The 12,785-nt window shown below is 33.2% G+C and overlaps 1 protein-coding gene and 2 long non-coding RNA genes across 3 annotated transcripts in view; all 3 read left to right on the top strand.

Annotated features, from left to right (window-relative positions):
• The first annotated feature begins 2,601 nt into the window (after positions 1-2,601).
• On the top strand, positions 2,602-3,105 carry LOC142231521 (uncharacterized). The gene is made up of 2 exons (XR_012720814.1): positions 2,602-2,834; positions 2,892-3,105. It is a non-coding gene; the product is annotated as an uncharacterized LOC142231521 (long non-coding RNA).
• A 608-nt stretch (positions 3,106-3,713) lies between these two features.
• LOC142227922 (uncharacterized) lies at positions 3,714-4,067 on the top strand. Its single transcript, XR_012720013.1, has 2 exons — positions 3,714-3,796; positions 3,854-4,067. It is a non-coding gene; the product is annotated as an uncharacterized LOC142227922 (long non-coding RNA).
• Positions 4,068-5,233: 1,166 nt separating this feature from the next.
• Positions 5,234-12,785, top strand: part of Abcd3 (ATP binding cassette subfamily D member Pmp70) — a 77,914-nt gene continuing 70,362 nt past the window's right edge. The window contains exon 1 of the mRNA XM_075302975.1: positions 5,234-5,906. Coding sequence (XP_075159090.1) covers positions 5,794-5,906 — 113 coding nt within the window. The 5' untranslated portion in view covers positions 5,234-5,793. The remainder of the gene's footprint in view (positions 5,907-12,785) is intronic.

Genomic DNA, 12,785 nt, shown 5'->3' with positions numbered 1-12,785 from the left:
TTTGACAAAATAAAATAAAATTTTGAGAAAAGATACAAAACTTTGAGAGAATTTTTTGTAGAAAATTTTGAGAAAAAATTTTAAAGCAATAAAATTTCGACAAAGTTTTCTATAGAAATAAAATGTTGACAAAATTTTCTATAGAAATAAAATGTTTGCACAACTTTCTATAGTAATAAAATTTTGAGGAGTTTCTATAGAAATAAAATTTTGATAAAATTTTCTATAGAAATAAAATTTCGACTTTCTATAAAAATAAAATTTTGACAAAATATTCTATAGAAATTACATTTTGACAAAATTTTCTATAGTAATAAAATGTTGACAATATTTTCTATAGAAATAAAGTTTTGATAGATTATTTTTGGCGATATGGACCAATTTTTGTATGGCTGTTAGCGGCCATATACCAACGCAATGTACCAAATTTCGAACGAATCGGATGAATTTTGTTCCTCCAAGAGGTTCCGGAAGTGAAATCTGGGGATCGGTTTATATGGGGGCTATATGTAATTATGGACCGATATCGACCAATTTGGGCATGGTTGTTAGAGACCTTATACTTTCACCACGAACCGGATCGGGCGAATTTTGCTCCTCCAAGAGGCTCTGCAAGCCAAATCTGGTGGTCCGTTTATATGGGGGCTATACGTAAAAGTGGTCCGATATGCAATTTTCAATACCATCCGACGTACATCAATAACAACTACTTGTGCCAAGTTTCAAGTCGATAGCTTGTTTCGTTCGGAAGTTAGCGTGATATCAACAAACGGACCGACGGACATGCTTAGATCGACTCAGTATTTCACCACGACCCAGAATATATATACTTTATGGGGTCTTAGAGCAATATTTCGATGTGTTACAAACGGAATGACAAAGTTAATATACCCCCATCCTATGATGGAGGGAATAATAATGTACAACTTTAAACATAAGATCGATCCTTATAAATAATTTAAAATTAAACAAAGGCCATTAAAAAAGATTTATAATTTCTCACTTATTCAGGTTTTCACATGATTCGAATAAACACACTGAAAAAAATATTGTATTGAGGACAAAGATTTTTTGTGTAGGTTGCTGGCAACATTTTAAAAATGTGCATTCTGTACTGACAAAAATTAAGGCAAATCAATTTTTTCAGAAAAGAAAACACCATAAGTGTCTCATACATTTAAAAATCTTTGCAGTTTTGTAACTTTTAACGATAAATGATAAATGTTAATAGTTGATACCATAGCCATGCTGTTTGATACGGGGATCGTGATCGCGTTGAATAATCCATGCAGACGGATTTCTCGGGATTGTTATGGCAATATTATATGAGACAAATGTTTTTGAAGACTCGGGTCAATAACTTGTCCAGAAAATGACCTCCAGACCATAATATTGCCCCCTCCATGATTGATGAAACTTTTGGATGGATTGAATTAAAATTCCGACCTCGCCTTTGATTACACATTTTGTTCACAGACATTGCTAGATCGACTCAGTGGCCGAATCGTCTCCTTCGAATATTACACATTCCACGAGAGTAAAGGTGAGTACTAAGTTCGAGTTTAGCCGCTAAAGTGAAAACTAAATCAGCAAAAAAAGCATAAATTTATACATAGAGCCCAAAGCAAATTTTCACAAAGTTTGTATTCCTTAAAATGGATTATTAAAGGAAAGTAATCGTGACAAAACGACGGATTTAGCGGCTAAACTCGAACTTAATACCCACCTTAACGCAAAATCCAATCAAATTAGTATTTGTTTATTTACTTTTTACCATTTATCCATGTTCGTTTCTTCTTCTTTTCTGTATGTGACATTCACTTGAGATGTGTTCCTTTCCGAGTATTACTTTAGTTGCCAACTCATATTTTGACAACTACAAAATTCGCATGTCATGGTGACTCTGGTGCGACTTGCACTGACAGATGTTCTGGATAGAACACCAGTGCAACGATTGCCATACAAAAGTTGTAATCAGTGCAAAAAGAAAACAGCCCTATTGAATTGTCTGTTATTTAAGCTGAGTACTATGTTCAGTTTTCAAGCTGAAAACCAGATTGTTTTCACGGTTACTTTTTTTAAATTAATTAAATTATAAATATAAAATGGTTCACAATCAATTCCTTAAGGCCGGCCTATGTTCATTCTTGCGAAAAATTTTTATAGAAACCATTATTTCGCACATAGAAAGCGGTGTTTATTTAGGTAACTTGGAGCGCTATTTTACAGGGAGCAATATTGAATTAAGTTGCTACTTATTATTACAAAATTAACATTTTATTTTCCTTTGGCAATTGATCTGCTACCCTGCCAACATTTTTTGAATTTGGGGGCGCTTCTGAGAATCCCCAGTACGTCGAAAACAATCATATACGATATCAAAAACTCGTCGGAAAAGCGCCGTCACTATTGAGAAGTTGTACCACGCCAAGTTACTACAAAAAGGTTTCGCATGAGTGCAATTATTAGGTGCCCTTCTTGATACATTTAGAAGGACGCCAATAAGAGACCCTCCAAACAATCAGAAAAAGCACATTTTAAGATAGTGGTAAAAGAATCATTGTGGTCGAGTAAAACACGTTTGTTTAGATATTCCCTGCCAGCATTTCAAAGTTCCATTTCAACCTCATCGTTACCACAGACTCGTAAATGTCACTTCAACCATCATGAAAAGGTACATCAAAAAGTACATGCAAGTAATTTGCCATCCCTACTGTTAAAAAAGCCATTTTTTTTTGTGAAACGCCAAGCGCAACCAGCTTGTTATATTTTAATTAAATAAAAACGAAAATAAAGTTCTGAAAACATGGATTATACGCTTAAAATTGTGAAAGGTATATTGGTGAACAATTTGGTGATTTTCCAAATGGAATAAAGTGATTGTTTTTCAGATATTTTACAGACACGCTGCCTCCATGGAATAAAAACACTGGTTGATAGACGCAGCAACATGTAACTCGCTACTTGTAACTCAACATCATCATTAATGCCAAAAATTATGTTAAATGTAATGTGATAGTGGTATAAATGTTATATTTTTAAGAATTTGTAAATGTTTAATCAAATTAATAAATATCTAAACAAACGTGTTTTACTCGACCACAATGATTCTTTTACAACTATCTTAAAATGCACTTTTTCTGATTGTTTGGAGGGTCCCTTATTGGCGTCGTTCTAAATTGATCTATAAAGGCACCTAATAATTGCACTTATGCGAAACATTTTTGTAGTAACTTGGCGTGGTACAACTTCTCAATAGTGACGGCGCTTTTCCGACGAGTTTTTGATGTCGTATATGATTGTTTTCGACGTAGTGGGGATTCTCAAAAGAGTCCCCAAATTCAAAAAATGTTGGCAGGGTTTATTAATTTGATTAATCATTTGCAAATTCTTAAAAATATAACATTTATACCACTATCACATCACATTTAACATAATTTTTTGCATTAATTATGATGTAGAGTTACAAGTAGCGAGTTACATATTGCAGCGTCTATCGGCCAGTGTTTTTATTCGATGGAGGCAGCGTGTCTGTAAAATATTTGAAAAACAATCACTTCCCTGCCAGCATTTCAAAGTTCCATTTCAACCTCATCGTTACCACAGACTCGTAAATGTCACTTCAACCATTATGAAAAGGTACATCAAAAAGTACATGCAAGTAATTTTCCATCCCTACTGTTAAAAAAGCCATTTTTTGTGAAACGCCAAGCGCAACCAGCTTGTTATATTTTAATTAACTAAAAACGAAAATAAAGTTCTGAAAACATAGATTATACGCTTAAAATTGTGAAAGGTATATTGGTGAACAATTTGGTGATTTTCCAAATGGAATAAAGTGATTGTTTTTCAGATATTTTACAGACACGCTGCCTCCATGGAATAAAAACACTGGTTGATAGACGCAGCAACATGTAACTCGCTACTTGTAACTCAACATCATCATTAATGCCAAAAATTATGTTAAATGTAATGTGATAGTGGTATAAATGTTATATTTTTAAGAATTTGTAAATGTTTAATCAAATTAATAAATATCTAAACAAACGTGTTTTACTCGACCACAATGATTCATTTACAACTATCTTAAAATGCACTTTTTCTGATTGTTTGGAGGGTCCCTTATTGGCGTCGTTCTAAATTGATCTATAAAGGCACCTAATAATTGCACTCATGCGAAACATTTTTGTAGTAACTTGGCGTGGTACAACTTCTCAATAGTGACGGCGCTTTTCCGACGAGTTTTTGATGTCGTATACGATTGTTTTCGACGTAGTTGGGATTCTCAAAAGAGTCCCCAAATTCAAAAAATGTTGGCAGGGTTTATTCCATTTGGAAAATCAAAAATTGTTCACCAATATACCTTTCACAATTTTAAGCGTAAAATCTATGTTTTCAGAACTTTATTTTCGTTTTTATTTAAATAAAATATAACAAGCTGGTTGCGCTTGGCGTTTCACAAAAAATAAAATGGCTTTTGTAAAAGTAGTGATGGCAAACTACATGTATGAAGAACATTTTGTACTTTATGATATGCTGCCCCCTATCACAGTAGGATGGTTGTAGTGACATTTACGAGTCTGTGGTAGCGATGAAGATGAAATGGAACTTTGAAATGCTGGCAGGGTACTCCTTTGATCCTTTGTATAGTTTCGGAACAAAAATATAATCCGTGTTTGTGTTATAAACCCACACAAATAGTTTTAATAAATAAATTGTTTCTTAATTCTCATTGCAAATGGCGTCATGCTATAAACGTCAGTTTTTCAACTCGAAAAAAAACAAAGTACCACAAATGGAAAACTTTCGCTAGTTTTTCGCATTTTTTTAATTTTGTATGAAGTTTCAACGCGAAAATCGAACAGAGTACCGACCTTTAGATGTTTTCCATTCATTATTTCACAAAACTTTATAAAAATATAATGGTCTTCATACAGATTTTTGTACTTTTAATTTTGTGTTTTGGTGAAAAATATGAACATAATACTCACCTTTATATATTAACATTTTCCAAAAATTTTCCAATTTCCGCTACAGTTGTGTTTACGCACCAATCGCTTACCGATAGACGCTAGTGATGTGTTCGTCTAGCTACGATAGCTTACGGTGGAATAATTAAACATTAAACCACTTTTGCCAAACTCTGATTAATTGTATTGCTCAATACAATACGGTGTCCGATAATCAACGACCGATTAGTACGTATACCACAAATCAGCCGTATGCCAGAAATCAGATGTGTTTTGTGTGGTAAACTCGAAAGTTGTAGTGATGGGATTTATTTGCGCAAAATAAAAATTAATAAAAAAAAACATATAAGGAATTCATTGTAGTATATTATTAAAAAAAAAAAAAAACGAAAATTACACATTTATATACCCTCGCGAAATACTCGTGCAATCATATAGTGAATCCCTCAAAACGCAATCGTACGAAAACAAAACTAGTAAAAGAAGGAAGTAACAGAACAAAACCAACACATTGTCGGGTTACAGATTTGACGAAAATTTTGTGTAAATTATATTAAAGAGTAACGCCAAAAGGTTAATTAACATTTGGCTCTATATACGAAATCACCAATCATCCAACACATTGAAGAAACGGCAAGGGTGTGTGCAAAGAACTCTGGAGACTAGCGAATAGGTCGATGGTGTGGTGTTGTATTGACGGTGACGAAGAGAAGAAATAGCAAGTGGAATTTTCCCTTATAACCACCTGATTGTTGTAATAAAAAGTGTAATTAATAAGTTGACCTACTAAGGTGGTTTGCAAGTGAATATTAATAGCAAAGAAATGGCACCCGCTCTTAGTAAATTGCGCGAAAATCAGAATGCCATCGTGGGACTCACGGGCATATCTGCAGCCGTATGGATCATAGCCTATGGCAAAATGAATGGCAAACGCAGGTAAGGTTTAGAGAGATATGCCATGATATGTGTGTCAAAGACGAAGATGATACAATAACTACTATGGTGGATATAGCTAATATCTGTTAATAGTCGTTATATGTTTATTTCACGAGAAGTTTTTGGGTCATATACATTGCTTCGCGCTAAAGAAGACCATCAAAATTCTATTCTAACGGCCCTGGTCAAGTTTTTGTCGTTAGTTTTGTTTTTGAAAATCATTGTCGCTAGTTTTGCTTTTGAAAGTCATTGTCATTACTAATGTTTGTGAGTTCATTGGTCGAACCACGTATTTATATATCAGTTCCGCTCTTTTGCACTATCATCGTTTGATTTTGTGTTGACTGAATATAGCCGTCTACTAAAACAAAAAATACCAATCCGGTTCTTAACATAAAAACAAAAAATACCAATCCGGTTCTTAACATAAAAATTCTCTCTTGCTTAACATTCGATTTTCAATTTTTTTTTTTTGTCCAGTATCTTTCAGTTTTCAAGTGCAATCTAACAGATACTGTCAATATGCGGAATTATTTTCATTGCAAATATGCAATAAACAAACAAACGACTGTATATTATTTGGCCTTGATCAGCGACGAAACAGTTTCGTTTTCGATCTTTTCTGTTTTTGCTGTTTAAATACCAGCTTGTATTACCTTGCCCCACTCATTGCATCTGTCCTCTTAATTAGTCCCAACACGAGATCTGTGTGGTATACTAACATACATTACTAGTTTAAGATTCAATTTACAATATAGTATGTTTTGCAAATCATCAGGTTTTGCTTCTTCTCAGTCAAACTCGGTAATTCAGCACACACAACAAATTTAAAATTCCGCCATTATTGTGATGTGTAATCTTAAGTTCAGTTTCAGTCAGTTATAGATCGTTGAAGGGCTACTGCTAAACCACTACATACATATTCATTTTCTTCTATAGCACCCTTCTAGGTACTTAATTTGTGTTGAGGTCTGAGTATTATTTAAATTAGTCCGTTTCAAGGCAGATTTGTTCAAACTTGTTAGTTTACAATCTTACATAATCTGGAAATGTAAGCTTTGTTTATTAGAATCCAGTAGTGAAAGTTATTTTAATGGTTTGAGAATGATAATTAGAATGAGGAGGAAGCACTTATGGAGAATGTGTTTAAGGGGGGAAAACAATAGAAATTCGTCTGAATTTAGGAAAAAAGATTTCTATAATACTTCGCAATTTTAAGCTTCCTTGGTAGGACTATTACAAGCAGCGTCACCGTTGTGCCATTTTAGTGGCAAATTTGCCATTTTTTTGGCCGGTGCCTCTTTTGAGCCACTAAATGTGATATTTTTTACGATTTTGTGCAACTTTTCTGATGTGCGTGAAGATAAATTCCGAATTTAGTTAGCACAGACACAACCCATTTTTTTGGCAGAGTTCTGTTAATTAGATAACAGAGTTTCATAAAAAAGATAACAGAACACTGTAACGAGTTAACAGAGGTATTTTTATTTATTTTTTGATCACCAGGAAAAATATAAAATGGTCTTCCTGACCAATTTACTTTATCTAAAATTAAACCACCCACTTGTGGCATTATCACTCACAGCTACATTCACACATATGTCTCGAAATTTTGCAGAAAATTGAGTTTTTCGGCACAATTTTTTGAGAGGATGGAACTCACGTGACCATTGTGGCCACATTGACAATTGTCCCACAATGAAGAGCTCTATCGATATTGGATAGAATTTTTTAGATCGGCCGATCAGTTTTGGAGAAAAATCAATTTCTTTATAAAATTCTGGAGAGGATGCCTCCAGTGACCATTGTGGCCAAATGGACAATTGTCCCACAGTGACTCATACACCATATTAAGTTTAAAATATATGGGAAGTTAACATCATAAATATATGCGTTATTCAGAAAATTGGGCATTGTGTACCAACCATAAACAGATGTCTTCCGTTAATTCTTAAAATATGTGAGCGGCTATGATTCAGTTTAGGTTATGTCAAATTTATTGTGGAGTTCGTTTCTATGATAGGTTAGGTTAGGTTAGGTTATGTGGCAGCCCGATGTATCAGACTCACTTAGACTATTCAGTCCATTGTGATACCACATTGGTGAACTTCTCTCTTATCACTGAGTGCTGCCCGATTCCATGTTAAGCTCAATGATAAGGGACCTCCTTTTTATAGCCGAGTCCGAACGGCGTTCCACATTGCAGTGAAACCACTTAGAGAAGCTTTGAAACCCTCAGAAATGTCACCAGCATTACTGAGGTGGGATAATCCACCGCTGAAAAACTTTTTGGTGTTCGGTCGTAGCAGGAATCGAACCCACGACCTTGTGTATGCAAGGCGGGCATGCTAACCATTAGGGTCTGATCGACTATGTTACAATCATGCAGAAATAAAAATAAAAATAAATAAATAAATAAATTTTATTATGAATTGACATAATAACAAAAAATGGAATAATACAAAATTCATAAGTTTTAAGTTTTTTTTTGTATAAGTTAAAAAAAGAATGTGCCACTTTTTAAAAATAATTGTGCCACTTTTTTGACGTTTGCCACTTTTTGAAAATTCCCAACGGTAACTCTGATTACAAGTCACACAAAAAAAAACTTAAAATAAATACGGATATACCGTGTAAAACCACTTTATGTGTTTAGTATGTGTTGAGTTTAATGGACCACCACTTTAACATGCGAAACTGGAATGAATGTTTTATTCATTCTTTGAGTATTATATTGATAAATAGGCAAAAAATAATATAAATAATTAAATAACACAAACTAGCTAATATTTTTATTTTATTTTATTTTTTATTTCAACATAACCTTCTCCTTTATATAATGGCATTCAAATAAAATGTAACAAATAGAAATTAGAACCAAAGTAACTTAGTAAATACAACGTATGTACAAAAAAGAAGGACGCATTGTAGGAAAGTGAAACCTCAAAGGGACTTGTTAATGTGAAGTTTGGTACCGAACGGATCACTCCTTCACGTACCTCCCATACAAAGGGATCATAAATATCTGATTGCATAGGGGGTGAGATAACACAAATAGCAAAATGTCCGTCCTTTGGGAACGGTTATAGATTGCTCTTTGAAATGTGATATGGTCAGAGCCGAGATATTGACCAAATAGTGAGCGAAATTTTGAGACCCTAGATGGACCGGAACCGTATTGACAGGCCTCTACATTTGGTCCCCTCTGCTATGGGAAAAGTCTATTAACTTTTCATTTTTTTTTTACAATTTTGACACGTTTTGTTAAATAAATTTGTTTTATAATTGTTGTTAGCTTTCAATTCAAAAAATACGATTTTGCTAATTTTCTAAAAGTAGCCTCATTTTTGCAAAACTTTATAAAACGGGTGAACATTTAAATTTTTCCCCTTTTTGGCCATCTTTGTGGTACTTTGAGGAATTGTAAGAAGAAAATATATCTGAATATCATATTTTTTTATTTTTGTTTTATAATTGTTGTTAGTATTCAATTAAAAAATGCAAATTTTGAAAAAGTTGCGTTATTTTAGCAAAAGTCTGTAAAACCGAGAAAACAACAAGAAAACTCGACTTTCAAAAAACCCGGTTATTGATCATTCTAGTAATCATGCTACAGTCTTCAGTAATGTCGCAATCATACAGAAGTTCGATGATGGAATATATCGGTCCAAGTTTTGAATAACCCCCATAAAAACAGACCTCCCAATTTGGGGTCTTGTGCATCTAGGCACTGTAATTTTTATCCGATCTGCCTGAATTTAAAATCTACAGGTATTTAATGTCATTAAATACGTGTGCAGAACATAGTGTGAATCAGTCGATGGAAAGGGAAAACATTTAAATTTTCAACTGATTAGCAATTTTTTTTTTGAATTGAAAGTTAACAAATACAAACCAAATTTAAAAAAGAAATGCTATTTAAAAATATATATTTTTTTTGTTACAAGTCCTCAAAGTATCACCAAGATGAACAAAAAGGGAAAAAAATTGAAATTTTCACCTGTTTTACAAACTTTTGCAAAAATGTTACTTTGTCAAAATTAACAAAATTTTATTTTTTTGAATAGAAAACTCAAAACAGAAACAAAAAAAAAAAAGAAATGAAGTGATATTTAAACCTTATAAAATTAACATACAACGCAATACATCCCAGCAAAAAAAGCGTCGCCAAAAAAGTAATGAAAATTTTCTTTTTGGATCCGGAAGTGGTGCATAATTGACGCAGAAGCGATGAATTTAACATGGGCTTGTCATAGAACGGAAGTACTCCATTTCAACAGCCGTTGCACTGAATTTGCATCACTTTTTTAGGTGTAATCTGAATTCAGTGTTTTGGATGTAAATTAAAAAATTCTGTGATATTTTGTCAAATAAATAATTTTTATAATTTTTAATAGATTCTAACGCTTGTTGGAAACGTTTGACCTCAAATATTTTCAGAAATTCACAACTTTTTCAGATTGAATTTAGCAGTTTTTAGGCAAACTTTAAATGATTTGTACCATTTTATGAATTCTTACTCTGTTTTTAACCTATTTGAAACAAAAAAGTTAAAATTACCCATTAAAAGTGTGAACAAATCAAGTTATACAAAATTGAATTAAAAGAACTTCCTGGGTAGTTAAAATAAAGAACATCAATGGGAGTGCATCTTCTGGAAGTGCTTTTAAAGTTGTGCCTTTGGAAGAACTTCCAAATTTTTTTGCTGGGATGATAAACACCCATGTTCCGATATCCACTCCAATTCCACTTCCACTATTCACGTCAAATCCACGAACGTGAATATTTGTTCTTAATTCCACGCTCTTTTTTGAACTTTTCTGTGAAGAGCTGGGTTGAACAAATCACCCAAAAATTCACTAAGGCGGAAATCAAAATAAGTGGAATCAATAGACTTATTATAATTTATTATTTTTTAATTAAAAATGACGCAGTTTTAATAAAACTCATGTATTAAATATAAAACATTTAAAATTTTTTTTGGCGAGTACTTTTTTTTATCGGAAATACACCCATCTTTGACATAATTCAACTTTCACCAAGACTTTTGCAAGTGAATTGATTTCACGAAAATTCCGGTGAAAGTGGATTGTTAGGTTAGGTTAGGTTACGTGGCAGCCCGATGTATCAGGCTCACTTAGACTATTCAGTCCATTGTGATACCACAGTGGTGAACTTCTCTCTTATCACTGAGTGCTGCCCGATTCCATGTTAAGCTCAATGACAAGGGACCTCCTTTTTATAGCCGAGTCCGAACGGCGTTCCACATTCCAGTGAATCCACTTAGAGAAGCTTTGAAACCCTCAGAAATGTCACCAGCATTACTGAGGTGAGATAATCCACCGCTGAAAAACTTTTTGGTGTTCGGTCGTAGCAGGAATCGAACCCACGACCTTGTGTATGCAAGGCGGGCATGCTAACCATTGTACCACGGATGGAAAATTTAGTTCATCCATTCAGTTTATGAGTTTACTTTTTTTCGGTGTATAATATTTGGCCAGAATACCCACATGTTCTACACAATTTCAAGGATGATTTAACCACATTGTACTCTGAAAAAGAGCATGTCTAGTTTCGAAGATTTTATTTTTGTAATACCAATGATTTTGGTATTGATTCCGAGCTAATGAAGCGAATAATGGATTGCGTACTTGATTCTAGGAAACAAGTTTTAATTGACTAGGGTTTTCAGCTTTTCAAGTTTCCAGTAAAAACATCTTTAAAACAAAGTATTGCAAGGCGGGCATGCGAACCATTGCACCACGGTGGCACGGTGGATTGTAGGACACGAAAATCGTGGAATTGATTCACATTCACCTGGAAGTGGATTTGGGAACATGGGCATGAGGGGTTTTTACCGAAAATATACTCCAAAAATACAAATTTATATTCTAAAAATATTTCTGATCAAAAAAAAAAACAGAATTTTATTTTTTTTTCAATAATATGCTTTATAATCAACCAAAAAATGAGAACAAAATTGCGATATATTTTTTTTGCGCCCTTTGTAAATTATCCATTTTGGGTAGAAAAATCCTTCAAAAACCAACCATCAATACCTACACAAAATATTGGCTAAAATCGGACCATTCGTTCTTTTACACCATCCACGCAATTTAACCCCATTTTCAAAATTCAAATATTTTATAGAAATAGTTCTAGTCAATTATAGCAAATTTTATTTTTGCAAAAGCATATATCATAAAACTTTCTACACATTTCAAGGAAAAAAGTGGGGTGATCCCGCATGTTTTTAGAGTATATAAGTTTGTAGATCTGTAATTGATTGATATTAATATAGGGTTTTCTTTTTCCCCGACTTTTTCCATTCCCGGGAAAGGTGAATTTTTTTCGAATTTCCCGCGATCCCGGTCAAAGGAAAACCTGCTTTGATGTGGCATACATTTAGACATTTGAATTAATTGTAAATCGCCTAAAGCTATGGTTATAAGGCGCTACCTGGACAACTAACAATACGAAATATTTTGTAATACAAATATTTTTTACAATGGTTAAGACAGTCTCTTTGGGTATAGTTTTCGGAAGCACACTATTAGTATAGAGTGATGTTTAGAACATTAAAGAAATGTTTGGAAATGAAATAAACTTATTTCGATTTTACAATCGTAAAACGGAGTCACTATGTGCACATATTCGCTTAATATTCCCAAAAGCGAAACATTATCGCCTAATACCTCATTCACATTAAACTTCAAAAATCCACTTTAACTAGATTTTAACTGTCATTTGCCTTATAAATAACGGATTTAAAATTAATTTTTAATTGATTTCGAGCCTAATGTGTATGAGGTATAAGCTTGAAATTAAAGTAACTATCTTAATAAAGGTTAAAATTTTTATATTTCATTAAAACATCCC

This window comes from Haematobia irritans, chromosome 3 (genome assembly GCF_050003625.1).
Source record: "Haematobia irritans isolate KBUSLIRL chromosome 3, ASM5000362v1, whole genome shotgun sequence".
Taxonomy (NCBI): domain Eukaryota; kingdom Metazoa; phylum Arthropoda; class Insecta; order Diptera; family Muscidae; genus Haematobia; species Haematobia irritans.
This window is presented reverse-complemented; position numbering and strand designations above follow the sequence as displayed.